The 18,495-nt window shown below is 29.4% G+C and overlaps 1 protein-coding gene across 3 annotated transcripts in view; it reads left to right on the top strand.

Annotated features, from left to right (window-relative positions):
- Positions 1-8,994: 8,994 nt before the first annotated feature.
- The window catches only part of LOC100198771 (transmembrane protein 62), a 33,314-nt gene continuing 23,813 nt past the window's right edge, over positions 8,995-18,495 (top strand). For 2 of the 3 annotated variants that reach the window (XR_010640766.1, XR_010640767.1), the window contains exons 1-6: positions 8,995-9,269; positions 9,594-9,705; positions 9,831-9,965; positions 15,816-16,012; positions 16,162-16,280; positions 16,364-16,486. Coding sequence is in view for 1 of the 3 variants with exons in the window: in XM_065805243.1 (XP_065661315.1) it covers positions 9,012-9,269; positions 9,594-9,705; positions 9,831-9,965; positions 15,816-16,012; positions 16,162-16,280; positions 16,364-16,486 (944 nt within the window). In the remaining 2 variants the exon portion in view is untranslated. The remainder of the gene's footprint in view (positions 9,270-9,593; positions 9,706-9,830; positions 9,966-15,815; positions 16,013-16,161; positions 16,281-16,363; positions 16,487-18,495) is intronic. The other variant, XM_065805243.1, reaches the window with a different exon arrangement.

Here is an 18,495-nt window from a genome sequence, read left to right as displayed (position 1 = left end):
TACTTAACTATTAACAACATGTACATTAAGCTTATACTATACTTTTTAAAATATACTTATGTAAATTATATATTTAGTAAAAAATTTAGCTTCCTTGACCCAAATTATAACCTTATTTTATTATTTCAGAAACGCTTGCGCACGCATTAAACGCTCACGCCCGTGTTAAACGCGCGTGAACTTGCTAAATGCGCGCAGACGTGTAACAAAGCCCGTTATGAGTCTTTAACGCAATCTAAAATACAAAAATAAGCTAGTCAGAATAATCGAATTTTTTCACAACTTAAATTACTGATTTGTTCATTATTTCCGACTCCTGAGTTTTACAAATGAAATGCTTGAGAATTTTGCATTCGATCTAATCAAAAGGTAGTGCACCTGATTATTCATCGTGTTAATTTTTGATATTTTTGTTGTGTGATGCAACCTTACATTTCGGATTTGCTTTTCTAGACTTTCCTGAGCTTCCTCAGAGTATTGGGCAATTGTAAAATCAAATTGCTTTGAAATGAAGCAACTATGTATCAGAATTTTGTGAACACTGGGTGGGATTATATACCAACCATATTATTTCACTATAATTTTAGCTGTATCAGTACAATAAACTTCAAATTGATTACTATGGATACGGTACCCAGAGGATATTGTAATAAGGACAATGTACATTCTCTTTATAACTTCCACATCAACTCCTGTTATTTCAGAGAAAATCACAGAGTTTTCAAATGCTCATCTCGAAGTATTTCATTTCTCATTTCTATTACCAAAGCCTATTTTGGGCTGGTCAACTTTTTTCTGAACTTTGATTTAATAAATTTTTTCTTTAAATTTACAGTAAGCTTCTCTTCTCTCAGTAAGCTTCTCTGGTTAATTTCTGGTAAGTTCTTGCTTGAAACTTCTGGATTTCCATTTTATAACCTAAATATAAAATGAATTATAAAGGTCTTATTCAACATTGCAAATTTGAAATACCTAGTTTAAAGGCTTTCTTATTAACAGGGTTTTTTTAAACTAAATTTATATCATTCATCTCTTTGGGCTTACAACCACACATTACAAGACTGAGTTGACTTTTGTTTCAGCAATCCAATTTATTACTTTTCTATCAAACATGGTCATATCAATTTTAAAAGTAACCTTAAAAGTTATTACTGTACCAGCAATATTCAAATCTGTTGAGAAGGGTTTTAACTGACTCATTTGAGTTTGAAGATCAGTTTCTTCTTCTTTGCACAACTCTGATGTCTCTTTTTTATATTGCAGGTGAAGAGGTCTACAAAAGTGGCAGCTAGAACTTTTAGAAATTATCAAAAGTCAATTTTTTCAACATCAAACAGAAGAGGTACAATTGCTGTGCTAAACAGGCTATCTTCTCGCTTTGATTCTTCAGTAAAATTAAGGCTATCAAGTTTTTGCTTGTAAATAATTTGACTTGAAGCTCCATCAAACGCAATTATCACATATAAATTCCAAATTAATCATATCAATAGTCCTAGTAACTGTATGATTTAGCATACTTTGTAATGAGCATTTTGCTGACATTTCAGTAAATTAAACATCTTTAGGATAACATTTCAGCTTTTCTTCCCTAAGCTTATTAAGACTAAGATATATTTTTATATTGTTAGAAAGGGCTGAAGCCTCTCCTAGTTTCATAGTTGTTTGAGTCAAGGAATCAATATTTCTGCTCATCTGAGCTACATCAACACAATTAGAAGTTCTTTTCAAAATTTAAGCTGAATTTTTTTTTCTCCTGCTTTAGCACTTTTTGATACAGAAAGGGATAGAGCTACATGATGTTGATTAGCTAAATCTGCAACCTTTGCTCTTTTACTTTTTTCACAAAGATCTCCTCATTTCTTAATTGGTCTTTCTGGTCTAGAATCAAAAGACACACTATAATCAATGAGATTTTTTCCTAGCCAATTGTTTTCGTACTATAAAAACTTTTCATAGTTTCTACAATATTTTTTAAGATAAATTTTCACTTTCGAAATAAAAGTCTGTACAATTCTACTTAGCTCACCAAGTTTACCTTTATTTCGGAATTATTTCGGAATTATTTCTTTATTTCGGAATTATTTCGGAATTTTTTCGGAAATTTCTTAATTTCGGAATTATTTCGGAATTTTTAATAAATTCTATAAGTATATCAGGAAGTGCTTCGTTATTCGCTTCAGATTCGCGAATTTTTAAAAATAGATCCAACCTTTCATTTCACTTTTAAAGGTTAATTGCTTTATTACCAAATAATATAATGATACGACTTCTTTAATTTTCAAAATAAAAAGTAAAAAATTGTATATTACAGGGTTATTCATTTTTATATGCGCGTTTATTCATTTTTATATGCGCATTTATTCATTTTTATATGCGTGTTTATTTATCTTATATGCGCGTTTATTCATTTTTATATGCGAATTTATTCATTTTTATATGTGTGTTTATTTATTCTTATAATATAATATAATAGTTGTCTCGGATATAAACGCGCGTATTATGCGCGTTTATATCCGAGTCATACTATGCGCGTTTATATCCGAGTCAACTACTCATAAAATCTCTAATATAACTTTATATTGTTGTGAAATCTTAATATTAACATTAATGTATTTGTAATAATGCGGTCTTCGTGAAGGTATTGGAAAATTACGCCAACGTAATTACATGTATTTAAAGTTAATAATATAATATTTTGTGGTTCTGAATTTTAAATAAAAATGGATGATATATGTACTGGGTGGATGCTCGAAATCCAGACAATTTTAAATTTGGCGGCATTTTTTTGTTTTTAAATTCTATGCTGCGAAATTCAAACATTAATCAAAACAAACATACTCTCGGCAAGAAAAAAAAAATTGCAAATTTAACACATCATGTCAAAGGAATATGACCGTAGAGTTGCAGTGGTTGAGTCCCTCCGCGCCGGGCACTCTGTCCCAGAGATTATAAAATGGTTTGGCTTCCCAAAAAGCACAGTTTATGATATTGCAAAGTGGTTTAATGATGGTGCAGAGTCTGTAGAACGAAAAGAAAAGACTGCTCAAAAACCAATCAGGAATAAGACCTTCATCAGCAGAGTACAGAAGTCGATCAACAAAACCCCAGCACCTCCATCAGGAAACTGAGCAAAGAAATGAATGTGTCTCATTACACCATGAGAAGATTGATCTGAGATAACTTTAGGTACAAGTCCTATGTCCTGAAAGTCAGGCAGATGCTGTCTGCATCAATGAAGGAGAAGAGAGTGGCTAAGTGTTCCGTTCTTTTAGCATCAATAAAATATGAAACTGCCGGTAAACTTCGTTTTTTCAGCAATGAGAAAATTTTTACTGTGGATGCCAAAGTGAACAAAAGAAATGACAGATGGTTGGCTCAAGACCCAGAAGATGTTCCAGTGATTAGTCAGACAAAATTTCCAGCCTCTGTCCATGTCTTTATGTCTGCTTCCAGCAAAGGCCATGTCATGTCACCACACTTCTTCCTGAATTGCCAAAATGTCAACAAAGAAGTCTGCTTGGATCTTCTGATTAAGGTGGTGAAACCTTGGATGGACAAGTGTTCCAATGGTAGATCATATGTGTTTCAGCAAGACTCAGCTCATGCTCATATCTCCAATTTGGTACAAGGTTGGCTTGAAGAGAATCTCCCTATGTTCTGGTCGAAGCACTTTTGGCCTCCAAACTCATCAGATCTCAATCTGGGGCACTTTGGAACGTGAGACTAATAAGTCAAGTCTTAACACTGTTGAATCTCTAAAGCGAGAAATTACTACAGCAGCTGCCAACATGTTGGTCGATGAGGTGGAGCACGCCTGCTCCAGGTTCACGAAGCGTATCGAGCAAGTCATTGAAACTAAAGGCAGCTGGATTGAGTGAAATGAAAGCTCTTATATGTGTACATTACTGTTTAAAATTTCAGAAATATAGCTTTGAACCTAATACTTTTATTGTAATTTTTATTTTGTGTCAAAAAAGTCCGGATTTCGAGCATCCACCACTGTAAATACGAGGTTATTCATTCTTATATGCGTGTTTATTCATTCTTATATGCGCACTTATTCGTTCTTATATGCGTATATATTCATTCTAATATACGTTTTAAAAAGCATATTTCAGCAATTTTTTTTGTTTCTTTGTAAACGAGGTTAAAAATACTTAAGACTTTTTACATTCGGTGATGGTTTATTTAATTTAGTATTAGGTTTTTGTTTAATTTTATTATTAAATTTCTTGATTGATTAAGTTATCATTTATCTAATTATTCATTTATCAAGATTTAAATTTAATTATTTATAATTATTATTAATATCAAACCTTTACCCTAGGATGGAAGAGAAAATAGCAGTGCCAATCGTAAAACAAGAAAAAATGTTACAAAAGAGCACATTGAAAGGCTTAAGCATTTAGTTGAAAGGAATGAATCTGCAACAAGCATTTCCGCTTCTCTTAATTTATTTAAGCGCACAGTTCAAAATCTTGTCGTTAAGTTAATCAGAGCAGAACTCGACGACATAACTGCATTCAAGTCGTATTCTGATAAAAAAAGAGGTAAAAAACCTATAAACACTCAAATAAAAAGTATTATCGAATTATGCGTACAAGAAAACAATCTTTGTACGCAAGAAGCAATCAAAGAAAATCTTTCTGCAGCAGGCTTCAACATGTCTCAGCTTACTATTTTAAGAAAACTCAAACACTCGGATTTATCAAGAAAGCGTGTTGTGCATGTGCCAGAAGAACGAAACTCAACACGAGTTATAGATGCATGCTATGCCTTTGCAAGCGAAATTAAGAAATTTCAAATGAAAAACTTATTTATTTGGATGAAACTGGATTTAATGTGCACACTAACAGCACATATGCACTAGAGCGGCCGTGGCGCAGTGGTTAGAACGCTTGCTTTATAAGCAGGAGATTCAGGTTCGAAACGAGCTATGGACATATTTTCGCGTCACGGTAAGGAAGGAGGCGTGAACTTCCTGGATAAATGCACTTCCGCGGTGCTCTGTGAGAAGACCGTTAGGACTTCTTGGGGCACCTAAAATTAAAAAAAAAAAAAAAATATGGTTATTCGCTTAGAGGTGCGCCAGCAATTTTACAGTCGTCCGCAAATCGCGGCAAGAATGTTAGTTTAATTTGTGCTGTTTCAACAATGGGAGTGCTGGCTTATGAAACAAAAACTGGAGGCTGGAATGCAGATTCCTTTTGTACTTTCATTACCACAATGTTGGCACCAGCGATTAGGAATGCAGATGTGGAAGCGCCAGTGCTTGTTATGGACAATTGTAGATTCCACTGGAGTCTTTCTGTTAGACAAACACTAGCCTCTTATGGCATAGCTATTAAGTATCTGCCAGCATACATGTCACAGCTTAATCCAATAGAAGAATTTTTTTCTTTATTAAAGCATACTTACAAACAGGGAGAAAAGCCACGGAATACGGATGGGGTAATCAGAAAACTTAAAAATTATACGGATACTACAGAGTTTAATTTAATTCCATTTTACAGCCATATTCGTAGTTACCTAAATCCAGCGCTGGCTCGGCAACCATTTTTTAAATAAATAGCAGTGGCAACAATTTAATTTACATTTTATATATATCTATATAAAAACATAAAAACCTATTTTATTGTTCATATTATTAAACGGGGAATTATTAAATGTTTCCCAGTGACACTAATGAATTCACTCGATTGTTTATAGTTGTTTTATTATCATTTCACTGCGAGTATATTATTTACAAATATCATCCTTTTTATCTAAAATTCAGAACCACAAAATATTATATTATTGCCGGACAGTATTACTCATCATATGAAACTGTTTGCCGACGACAGCAAAATAATAGGGATAATTAAAAAGGAGTCGGACAACATCACTCTCCAAGATGACGTTGACAAAGCAGTGAAATGGTCACATATTTGGCTCTTGCATTTCAACGTTGAGAAATGCAAAGTAATGCATGTTGGGCGCGGATGTAACAAGTCAACGTACAAATACTCAATGTCAAACGTCGACGGCACCCGTCGTCCTCTCGAAGAAACCGAAGTCGAAAGAGACCTTGGTGTGATGGTCTCGAATGACCTTAACTTTAGACCGCAAATAGAGTCAGCCATATCAGTAGCGAATAGAGTGCTAGGGCGATTCAAAAAAACATTTCGCAGTCGCAGTTTTTATTTATGGCGCACTCTGTCTTACATCTCACTTACATTCGCCCCCATCTTGAGTTTGCTGTACAAGCCTGGTCACCGCATTTAAAATCAGACATTGCCATTCTCGAGCAAGTCCAACATCAAGCAATATCGACTATTAAACACATGACCTATGAAGATCGACTCCAACGGCTCGGTTTAACAACTCTTGAAGAACGCCGCAAAAGAGCAGATCTTATCGAGCAATTCAAAATCACTCGTAAACTCGAGCTTGTTAGTTTTGTTGTCCCGCAAAAAATTTCAAAAAGTAAAGATAAGTATATTCTAAGAGGCCATAACCATAAACTAGAACGTCAAATGGTAAAAAACTGCGAGGAGCGGTATAACTTTTTTTTAAATAGAATTGTCGCCCCATGGAATGCGCTTTCGCAAGAAGCAGTGAACGCTCAATCCATCAACGCTATCAAAAACAACATAAGAAAGTAACTTTATAGATACAATTGCTGCTTTGTCTGTAGCTTCTGTATCTCCATGTTCGTCAGCATAGGGGGGCCTGGTGTAGCACCTCTTCATCAAATTATAAATAGATTATTGTATTTGTATTTGATCACTGAATAATAATAATAATTAACTTTAAATACATGTAATTACTTTGGCGTAATTTTCCAATACCTTCACGAAGACTGCATTATTACAAATAAATTAATGTTAATATTAAGATTTCACAACAATATAAAGTTATATTAGAGATTTTATGAGTAGTTGACTCGGATATAAACACGCGTATAAGAATAAATAAACACGCGTATAAAAATGAATAAACGCGCATATAAGAATTAATAAATGCGCACATAAAAATGAATAACCATGTAGTACACTAACGTCCGGAAACTATTTTTAAATCGAAAAAGGGAGGGGCGGGCGTTGCATTTGACAAACTATACATGAATCTATTTAAAATATCTCCTTAAGGAGCAGGAAGTTGCAATAAATACTGCCAGGTTTACTTGGCTATAGTTTAGTGGTTTTATTTCACTAAAATCGAACGTGGAATAACGTGGAACTTTTTTTTGGCTGGCACTTATGTTTAAACTTGTGTACTAAAATTTTAATTTAAAAAAAAAAAAATTAAAAAGAACTTTTTTTTTTAAATCTAGAGAAAAAAAGTAAATTAATTTTAAATATCTAAGCACTCATTACTTCAACAAAAATAATGATAATGTTTTGTATGGAGGTAAAAAATAAGGTTGCTTACAAAATAGCCATTCCTTAAATTTCATAATTCTATGGTGATAAATTTAACTTTTAACACATATATCCCTTTAAAATTACACAATAATTATATCTGTGAAATTATTTAAAGTTAATTTTAAACCAAAAAGTAGTTTACTTTAACATTTTAAGTCTAAAAACGATAAAACTTTCACTTTATTTTTCGGACTTTTTTCCAATTTTTAAGGTTAATCTGGGTCACTGTGCACATTTAAGCGTTTATGACTTAAACAATTCCATGCACTCTCTAAGGCCACTTTCATCTGTGGTTTCTCAGTGAAGTGAGTTTTATGCATATACATACACACATACATACATATACATACACATACACACATACCTATACACACATATTAGCACACATAACATACATACACATATACACACATATATACATATACGCATACATACACACATGCATACACACATACACATTCAATCATTGTACAAGGACAGCAAAAAAGCTGTAGATAAATGTAAAGATTCTTAAAAAAAAAAAGTGTACAATAAAAAAAAAAATATATATATATATTATACATATATATATTTTTTATATATATTATACATATATATATATATATGTATATATATATATATATATATATATATATATATATATATATATATATATATATATATGTATATATATATATATATATATATATATATATATATATATATATATGTATATATATATATATACATATGTATATATATATATATATATATATATATATATATACATATATATATATATATATATATATATGTATATATATATATACATATGTATATGTATATATATATATATATATATATATATATATATATATATATATATATATATATATATATATATATATATATATATATATATACAAGAGAGAGTATTTTTAATAAGAATATTAACAGTGATATATTGCTTTTATTGATGTATTCTAGTAGCTATCCAAATAGTGTTTTTTTAATTTGTTGAAAAAAATATATTGAGAAATTGAGTTTTAAAAGAATGAGGGAGATTGTTCCAAGCATTGGTGCATATTTAATTGATTCACTGCCAAATTTTATTGTACTAATATGTTCTACAAAGATACTGTTGCTTGAAGAGGATCTTAGGAAGTGAGAATATTTGTTACGCATTTAAAGGAAAAAGTTCTTGAAGGATATTGGAAGTTTATCGTGAAGATAATCCCATACAAACAAACAATTTAAAAAAGTAATATTGTCATTCAGCTTAAGAAAAAAATAATTTTAATATAATTTTATTAAGAATAATAAAAAAGGCATTTTTATTCTCATGACCATTACTATTATAACAAATGCAGTTTTTTTATACAATCTTGATTTTTTTTTTAACAATTAGAAATTGTTTAGCTAAAAGCAATTTAGTTGAAATGAATATTTACCTCAATTTTTTTATTATGTTAATTATAAAAAGAAATTGATATAATGATACAAACAAACCAATTTTATACGAAATGACCTGTATATATAGGTTTTTCCATATAAGTTTGTCATTTTTCAAAAATATTTAAACTGAAATTAGTATATGTATACTCTATCTTTGTGCAATAAAATAAAATGGTTTACTTTTCAGTGAAGTGTTTAAAATTAAAAAAAAAAATTAAAATGAGAAAATATTCTATGAAAAATATTCTTTGTGCTTTTTTTCCTTTATTATCAGTTGTATTTATTTTTTGTGTTTCATGGGGGATTGGTACTGTAATGCAAATATGCTTCAACAATAATGCAGAAGATTTATCAGATGGTTTTGAAAATAAGTTAAGTTCGTCCTTGCAAATTACAGATGTAAATGCAAATATGTTTTGGTTTGTTCAGGTAGTGTATTTCTATGTAAATTAAAAAAAGAATTTTCAAAAATATTTGTGAATGTTTCAGGCCTGTAGGAACAAAAATTTTATTGGAGGGGGAGGGGGCAGTGCTGGATTAGGGGCCTCAAAATAGATTTAAGGACCTTTTTTCTAGTCATTTTTCAGTCAATTTTTTCAAAGTTATTTATTTGTGAAAATAATTGGGGGCAAATTCCCCTGTTGTCCCCCCACCCCTGTTGCTACGGGCCTGTGTTTATATCATATAATAAAATATATTATTATATTTGTATGTGTTATATTATTGTTACAATTTATTCTTTGATTTAGATAGATTTCTGATATTCATATTAGCAAATTTCGTTCATATGACCAAGTAGAAGATTTGAAATCATTTTGTTTGGATTATCTCTCTCTTATTTATCCAGATGTAGTTATTGTAACAGGTAGTTTTTTATTTAACTTTGATTGTTGGATTTTGTTAATTTGATCTAAAAACATTCAGAACCTATTAAAACAAATATCAATAAATGTGCGTAAAAAAAATTAAAAATGGTTTATTTGAAACTAGGAGATTTAACAGATGCAAAAGATTCCAGGCAATATGGTTCAATGCAATATGAAGACGAATGGATTATCTATTCATCAGTTCTAAATACATGCAAACAATATACATTAAAATGGTTGGATATACGTGGAAACCATGGTAAACATATAATTTTTACACTTTAGAAATATGTTTACCTATATAATGTAGAACAATACTAACTCACATAACATGCAACAAATAGCTTTACCATTAATTTATTGGTTACAATTACATTATTTTTTGAATTTTAGTTTTATTAAAATAAAAATTTGTTTTTAAATAATACCACAGTATATATATAAGTTCACTTCAATAGTTATAGTGATTTCCATTCAAATTTTTGTCAAGTTAGTGAATTAGCTGAATGTTTTTTTTACTTTTAAAAATGAATTGAATTAAATGAATTAGATAAATGAATTAGATAAGTTGCTTTTTACTTTTTTAAGTTTGATTATGTAATTATTCTTATTTTTGTAAAACTTTTTTGTATTAAAGCGGTTAATACCTTTAAAAAGATTTTATAAATAGTTATTTTACTGACTATTATTACTGTCACAAAATGATTCAAGATTTTTTCTAAATTAAAAGATAAAGAATGATAATTAATAATATAGTGGTTGTAGTATTTTTGTTTGATTTCATTATGTACAAGCATTATCTGAAATACAAAGCTAAATGCATTTTTTAAAGTTAAGTGTTTATTAATGTTTATCTTTTATTAAACCACTAAATTTTATTTATTTTGATTGACAAATTGTTTTCTCAGATTTTAAATTTTAATATAAAAATCTCTTCTTTATCTTGATGAACAAATTTATATAACTAATATAAACAGGGGCGTGGTGGCTCCAAAAAGCCCATGTGGGATATTTATTAAAAGGCCTATTTATGCGGTATTTTACCATATATGCGTGATTAAAAGGCCCTTACGAAAAAAAATATTTATATTTATATATAGATATATATATATATATATATATATATATATATATATATATATATATATATATATATATACCACAAAAATGTGGTCGCTGCATCGTATTGTTACCATTTTTTATTTTGAAGTATTAAAAACAATTTTAATAATTACAAATCACAAATACAATAATTAATAATTACGAGTTACAATATTAATAATTATAAATGTATTACAAACAATATTAACAATTACAAGTTAACACTTGTAATTGTTAATATTGTTTGTAATACATTTATAATTATTACAAACAATATTAACAATTATAATTGTAAGTTGAGATAACCTCAACTTGCTAGTTAGTATTGATGATTTATTAGAATAAGGTCAGTTATTACATATATATATATATATATATATATATATATATATATATATATATATATATATATATATATATATATATATATATATATATATATATATATATTAGGGATATGACTTTTTTGAAACCTACTAGGCCTGTATCGTAATTCAATGAACTTTTATGTAAAAAGAACGAATAGATGTTTCATTTTGACATATTTTGAAAAAAGGTCACCCCAAAACCAAAAAATCGAATTTTCAATAAGTACACTTTTGTACAGTAAATGAATATTAAAGGCTGAAGATGTTGTAAGAGTCATACTCCTGTTGTTATTTTATTTATTTATGCAACATGTACTGTGATATAACAAAAAACATTATGTGATATATAATTATACAAGTATTACAAAATTAACAGTATCAAAGCGTCTAGTACAACAATATACATAACTGTCTGTGTCTATAGGCCTACTGTGTTTAGTACATGGGTCACATGATGCTCACGTCTCATAAAGAGTCTAGCGCTTATTACTTAGAATGAATCGAAGTTGCAGTTTGTCTTTCTTTCTGCAGGAAGCATACAGGTCTTGCATCACCTTGATTGCACGTTCAGCTATCTGATTACTTCGTGGTATGTCGATGACGGATGGCTCTTTCTTCCAGTGATTTTTGAATGACTGCAATGCCTTTTTGTAAGGCTTCAATACATCAGATAAATTCTTGAAGTCATTGTCATTGTACTTTTGACTACTAAACCAATGTTCTGCCCACTCATATGAAATGAACCTGCAAACCTTCTTCAAATTCTTTCTCGCTTCAGGCATAAGAATGAACGCCAGAATGGCGAGAATGGCTCTTGAGTTCCATCTGGCATTGCTCATATTAGGAATGTTCTGAAAGTGAATCAGAGGGAAGTTTCTTTGTTCTTCATAGAACCTGAACACTCTTGTTAAATGGTACAAAAACTTCATATCGTCTCTCCACCCTGATTTATCAAGAATTTCTACAGTTCCATTCACAAACTTATCCTTCAGTTCATCATACTTATTCAACAGTTCAGACACAAATGGGTATTCAATGTTTGGAGATTTGGTATCACCCCCAAGTTCTTCGTCCATCACCAGACGGAGAATCCTGTCTAGTACGTGATGCTGACAACCGATAAATTGTGGTATTGTGACACCCTTTAATTTAAACATACGTTGCAACTTCACAACAACTCCATTTCTCTTCCCAGTATTGACGTTTGTTGTATCAGTAATGATCATCTTAATTGAATTCCACAAATTGTATTCATCAATAAGTTTGGCAATTTTTTCAGCAACAGTTTCAGCTTTGCCATCTTTTAAATGCAGTGCATCAAGTTTCACGTCAGTTCTTTCATTCTGAAGTACAACTACCTGATATTCCTTATCATCTATTCGTTTGCCGTCAAAGTGTAAGGACCACTGTTCCATTTTAAGTTGTTGTATCATTTCTTTTTTTAATTTACCTGCCTCTTTGAATATGGACTTGTAAATTGCTGATTGACTTGGAGTTGGAATATCAATACCTTGTTGTGATAATACATTGCATATTTTAGCAGCTTTCTTTGTGGAAACTCCACTTGATGTAACCATACTTATAGCAAATTTACTTTTGTAGTGCTTTCTAGTTTTTTTCTGAGTGTCCTCATCATCGTCTTTATCACCGTCGTCGTCTTCATCATCTTCACTCTTACTTTTGCAGTTTTCAGATTCAGTACCACTGTCTGTGGTAGACAGGACTTGTGATGTGGAAGGTATTGCTGTTCCAGACTGGACTTTCCTTCTCTTGGAAGGGTGAATGGTTTCTTTACTTGCCACTTGTCCTGTTGAGTACCCCACCTGTCCTTTACTTTCTTTTTGTAGGTGGTATAGACGTTTATCTTCCGAGGATAACCACTGGCCATTCACTTTCGTGATGTCAAATAATGCATTGAGAACATCATATTTTCCACGCTTGACACATTCATCATAGACCTTCAGCACCTTCATAAGCTTTGCTCTTATCACTTGATCAGACACACGTGGAAAATTCAGTTTATTGTCCCACAATTTTGTAATTTCCTTAGAAATTTGGTCTATTCGTTCTTTTCTTCCTTTAACATATGCTCCGAGAAACTGGTATCTTCCTACGATCTGCAATTGAAGTGGTATTCTGGATTTTTCATCGAGTGAATGTTCTTCTACAGCCACGCTTCCTCTTCTTCTGTGTGACTCTTGAAATCTCACCAAATTTTTAGTCCAAGTCTTCTTGTTCTTTGTTACTGTGGTATGACTTTTCTTGTGAGACATCATATAATATTGTTACGACTTTACGGATAGCTGAGCGTAAATATCCGTTTAATAAAGTCGTTTAATTAATAAAATACTTTAACTGTATAGTAATCCAATTATAGTTCGATAATCCAGTCAATGTTGATAACAGTTCGATAATCCAGTCTGTATCCTAACGATAATGCTACAACTACTTATACTTCGTACACTTACAGCGTCTTTAGTTCGCTACAGTAGTTCCTTATTAGCTCAGTTACACGCAGAGTACTTCATAGAACTATTCACATTATCAACACTGAGCTCTGACAGCAGCTCGCTTATATAATTATTTAGAGCTTCCAGAATGTTCTACTAAGTTCTATAATCTTCTACAGTCTGTTACAGTCGTCTATACCACCGTGGTAACACAATGATGTCATCACATAACAATTCCAAGTATTTGCCGGCACACGGCCGTTTCGTTGCCATGGTAACGTGTGGCGTTATATTTATAAATTCATAACAAAATAATGAAATAAATAGAATTAAGCTGAGAATTAAGCTTAAGATTAAAACATCGGTCAAAAATGAATGTATAAAAATGGTAAATCAAATTTTTATTTTGGGGGTGACCTTTTTTTGTTGCAGAAAGCTATTTGGGCCTTTTTTCATGATTTTAGGTAAAAGTTCATCGATTTATGATACAGGAAACATTTTATTTGAAAAAAAATTAAAAAGTCATATCCCTAATATATATATATATATATATATATATGTAAATTTATGTTAGTGTATTTTACAAATAGAGTGCTCAATGCTCTTTATATATATATATATATATTATGTTCTATATATATATATTTATGTTCTGTATATATATATATATATATATATATATATATATATATATATATATATATATATATATATATATATATATATATATATATATATATATATATATATATATATATACATATATGTAAATTTATGTTAGTGTATTTTACAAATAGAGTGCTCAATGTTCTTTAAAAACGGAGCAATAATAAATTAGTAAAAAACACTTATCTAACTTTTTTCTTCAACTTCAAGTTTCAGCATTGCTGGACCATCAGGAAGAGTTACTATGGTTAATATAGTTTTACGCTATTTTTAAAAAGTTTTATTTGTGTATTTATATAGTTCATAATTCAAAGTTTGCATAAAACATATCTTCTTTAGTTGTACTTTTTGCACAGCCATCATCCTTTTTTAATCTGTCTGAGGACAGGATATTAAGGAGTGATTTGTTTATTTACATACAATAATATAAACTGTATAAAAATAAAAAACTTTATTTATTATTAAACAAGTTTATATCTGTTTTGAAACATTACAAAAATGCAAAACATGAGTTCAATACTTATTTATATAAAACTTAATTTAAAATTTAACACCAAAACATTTTTCTTAAATGATTTAAAATGCAATACAATTACTATATAATAATTGTATTGCGTTTTAATTCATTTAAAAAAATATTTTGGGGTTAAATTTAAATTAAGCTAATTATAATAATATGGGTCTGCGGACTTTTTTAAATTTATTTTGTCAACATTACGATCGTTAAAAACCGTTTATGGGTTCATAATTTTTCTAATGAAAAAAATTTCATAATACGTCTTAAAATATCTAATTTGTTTTCAGAGCACAATTATGCAAAATACTAATATAATTGCGCTCAAAGTTGAAGACTTAAAATCAAGGGATAAATAAAATTTAATTTGTGCAAACATAAATATTGTAAGTTATTGTGAAATATCTTTAAAATGTAGAAAAAATTAAAATTTGCCAAAAGGCCCTTATTTAGATGAAAAAGTGAAAAGCCCATGCGGGAATCTCGCATAACTTCTGGGGCCACCACGCCTCTGAATATAAAAGTACATTAAATGGTTCTAATCAGCATTTATAGCAGCACACAAAAGTTTATAGCAGCACACAAAAATTACCAGTATCAATAGGCATCAAAAGTTTAATTTTTCTTAAGTTGAATATATTCTTACTGTTTACATCAGCTTAAGAATGGCAGAACATCTTTTCGTTTACATCTCTGGGTTGAATCTATTTTTCTAACTCTTGGGTTTTATGAATAATTGATTAGATTCAATCAGGCATTGAAAACTTTTTTCTTGATTCGAATGACTACACTTTTTGTAATAAAAAACAACTCTCTTTGACTATATTTATTTCTCATTTAGAATTTCAATAGTTTGTGGTTAAGTTAACATTTCTGTCACAGTTTTGTAAAAGTGTTCACCAGACCACTCTTAGGAAAGATATGAACTTTCTTGAAAGTAATTAGTAAGTAAAAAATCAAATGATCACTAATTTAATAGGTTTTTCAATTGAAAATTTGAATTATTTTAGATACATTTAACGTGGCATCTCAGTATGATGCTCGTAATCTTTTTAATAAATATGCTGCAAACAGAAATATGTACAACAAAAGTGTCTACCAGTATATACATAAAACATCATTTGGATTGTATGCTTTTAATGGAATTGATATTGCCCCTAATCCTGGTCCTGGACGACCATTTAATTTTTTTGCTGTTTTAAATAAGGTTTTTATTTTGTTTAGTTTTTAATTATTGTTAAAAAAAAGTTTTTAACAATGGTGGCAATGATTGCTGTGATAATTATCATCATCATTATGATGGTAATGATATTATTAATAAAAATCAAAATATAGTTTTTTTGGATTCTTTTTTAGGATCTATTGGCGAACATCTATAAAATTTCTTTAATGACAACTTTAAATGCAACAATATGGTTTGGTCATTATCCACTATCAGTAACAACTTCTCCACATGATTTGCGAAAGCTACTGTTGTAAGCAGCAATAATGAGACAAAAGTTAATCTATATCTTTTTTTATTATCTTAAAAAATTATAATGATTTGTATGTTTTTTAGAACTGGTGTTGCGTATTTATGTGGTCATTTGCATACTCTTCTTAGTTTTTTTCCACAGATGTATGTGGTTCATAAAGAAGGTTTTATGGAATTGGAACTAGGTGATTGGAAAATAAATAGAAGGTTATTTTAGAAAAAAAAATTTTTTTCAGACTTTTTAAAATTCCTTTTGAAAAATCTTTTTTAGAAAAAAAGACTAGAAAAGTTGCATTCTTGTATATTAAAAAGTTTAGAAAATATTCCGTTGTATTCAAATGTCTAACACGCATTTGATATTTATGAGGGAAGGGTCGGAAAATTAGCATGATCATAACTTTTGTAATTTACAATTTTTTTTTGTGTTGTTTTTTGATAAATTTTCTTTATGTTTTGTTTTGTTGCCATGACTTGTTTGTTTCAGTTTTGGTTGACATTTGGCTTTGCTAAGTCTCTTGTGTTTCAAAGTATCAGGTTTATTGGTAGTAGTATAATTATACTTATCTTCAAATAACACACTTTTTCCTGATTCAACATTGAGTTTGAAATGCTAAGGTTTACAACCTGGTCATATTAGGTCTACATTTTTGCCAAACTTCATAGTCTCAAGCACATTAATAACAGAATTTTTAGATTTAGATTTTTCTTTTGCACTTGTTTAAGAATAAAATTCTCCAGGAAGTGTGATGCATTTGGTAAATATTTAAAAAATTGCATTTTTGTCCAACAGCCAATGCCACATTTTTTAAACTAAAATTTGAGAAAAATTTTTTTTTATCTTGTCCTCATACTTCTAAACATATTTTATTTCAACAATTTTTTGGTTATTGTAGTGCTCATTTGAGAACTTTTTATTTATTTATCTTTGTTTGTTTGTATTGACCTTTGTTTCATTTTCAATGGTCTGTAAAATGCAACATCTAGTGGCTGACATATATATTGGTTGAATTTTTAGGAAGGTATACAAAAGCAATATTATTTTCCAGTGATAAGCTTATAACTCTTTTGGTAAAATAACTAATTAGATTATCACCTATAATTACAAATTTAGCAGGGGAAGATATCACCTATAATTACAAATTTACCAGGGAGAAGATACTTAGTATGTAGCAAAAAAACTCTCAAACCAATCTGAAAATGTCACTTGTTGTATCTTACACCTCTTAACCCACCTTCTACCATGGTTTTTTCATGGTACCATGGGTGTTTCATAGTGGACATATGGCTTCTTGTTTTTTTTTTTTTAAGTTTAACTAAGTGGGTGCCATTAAAACTTAGGTAACTTTTAAAATATTAGAATTTTAATATATTCTACTTTTTATCAAAAATAATCTGAAAACATATATTTTTGATACAAGTTTTTTAATAAAATCATTTTAAGATTAATTTAAAAGTCAAAAAAACTCTTAAACCTAACCTAGTGTGAACAGATTCAGGAAATAATAGTCAGACAAAAATGCCAAAAAAATATATTTTAGATGATTTAAATAAATACGTAACTAAAAAAAATATATTCTAGATGTTTTAAATAAATACGTAACTAAAAAATGTTTAATAACTAGTTAACTAATTAAACAAAAAAATTTTAGTCGATTAATGTTAGTGAATAATTATAAGTTCTTTAATTTGAAAAATGTTTGTAAAAGAAACTTTTTTCTTATTCATTCTTTGCTGCAATACTTTTGTTTACTCTGATTTAACAGCAACAAGCTGCAATACTTAGGTTATTGTAGAAGTATATTAGAGTTGACTTAATTTGAAGCCAATGATCAAATTAGCATCTAAATTAAAAAATACACATTAACAAATAGGTATTATAAAACTTTTGAAAAAATCACAAACATACAAATCAGTTTGAAACTTATAAAATCACTTATAAATTTTTTTATTTTAGTATTTGAAAATTCTGTTTTAAAATCTATTTATATTTAAATCAAACTTGATGACCACAAACAAAACATAGGCATTTTCTATAAAACAAATTTTCACCTTGCTCAGAACACACAAGACACTTTCTTACCTTAGCAGCTTGAAGTTTCCTATCAGCTTTACTGTGCAATTCAAAGCGTTTCAAAACAAGACACAGCTTCAGCTCCTATTTCCCAACTGAATGCAACTGTCTTAATTCTTTATTTATGCAGTTATGCAAACACTCT

The sequence above is a fragment of the Hydra vulgaris genome, chromosome 09 (assembly GCF_038396675.1).
Source record: "Hydra vulgaris chromosome 09, alternate assembly HydraT2T_AEP".
In the NCBI taxonomy this organism is placed as follows: Eukaryota; Metazoa; Cnidaria; class Hydrozoa; order Anthoathecata; family Hydridae; genus Hydra; species Hydra vulgaris.
This window is presented reverse-complemented; position numbering and strand designations above follow the sequence as displayed.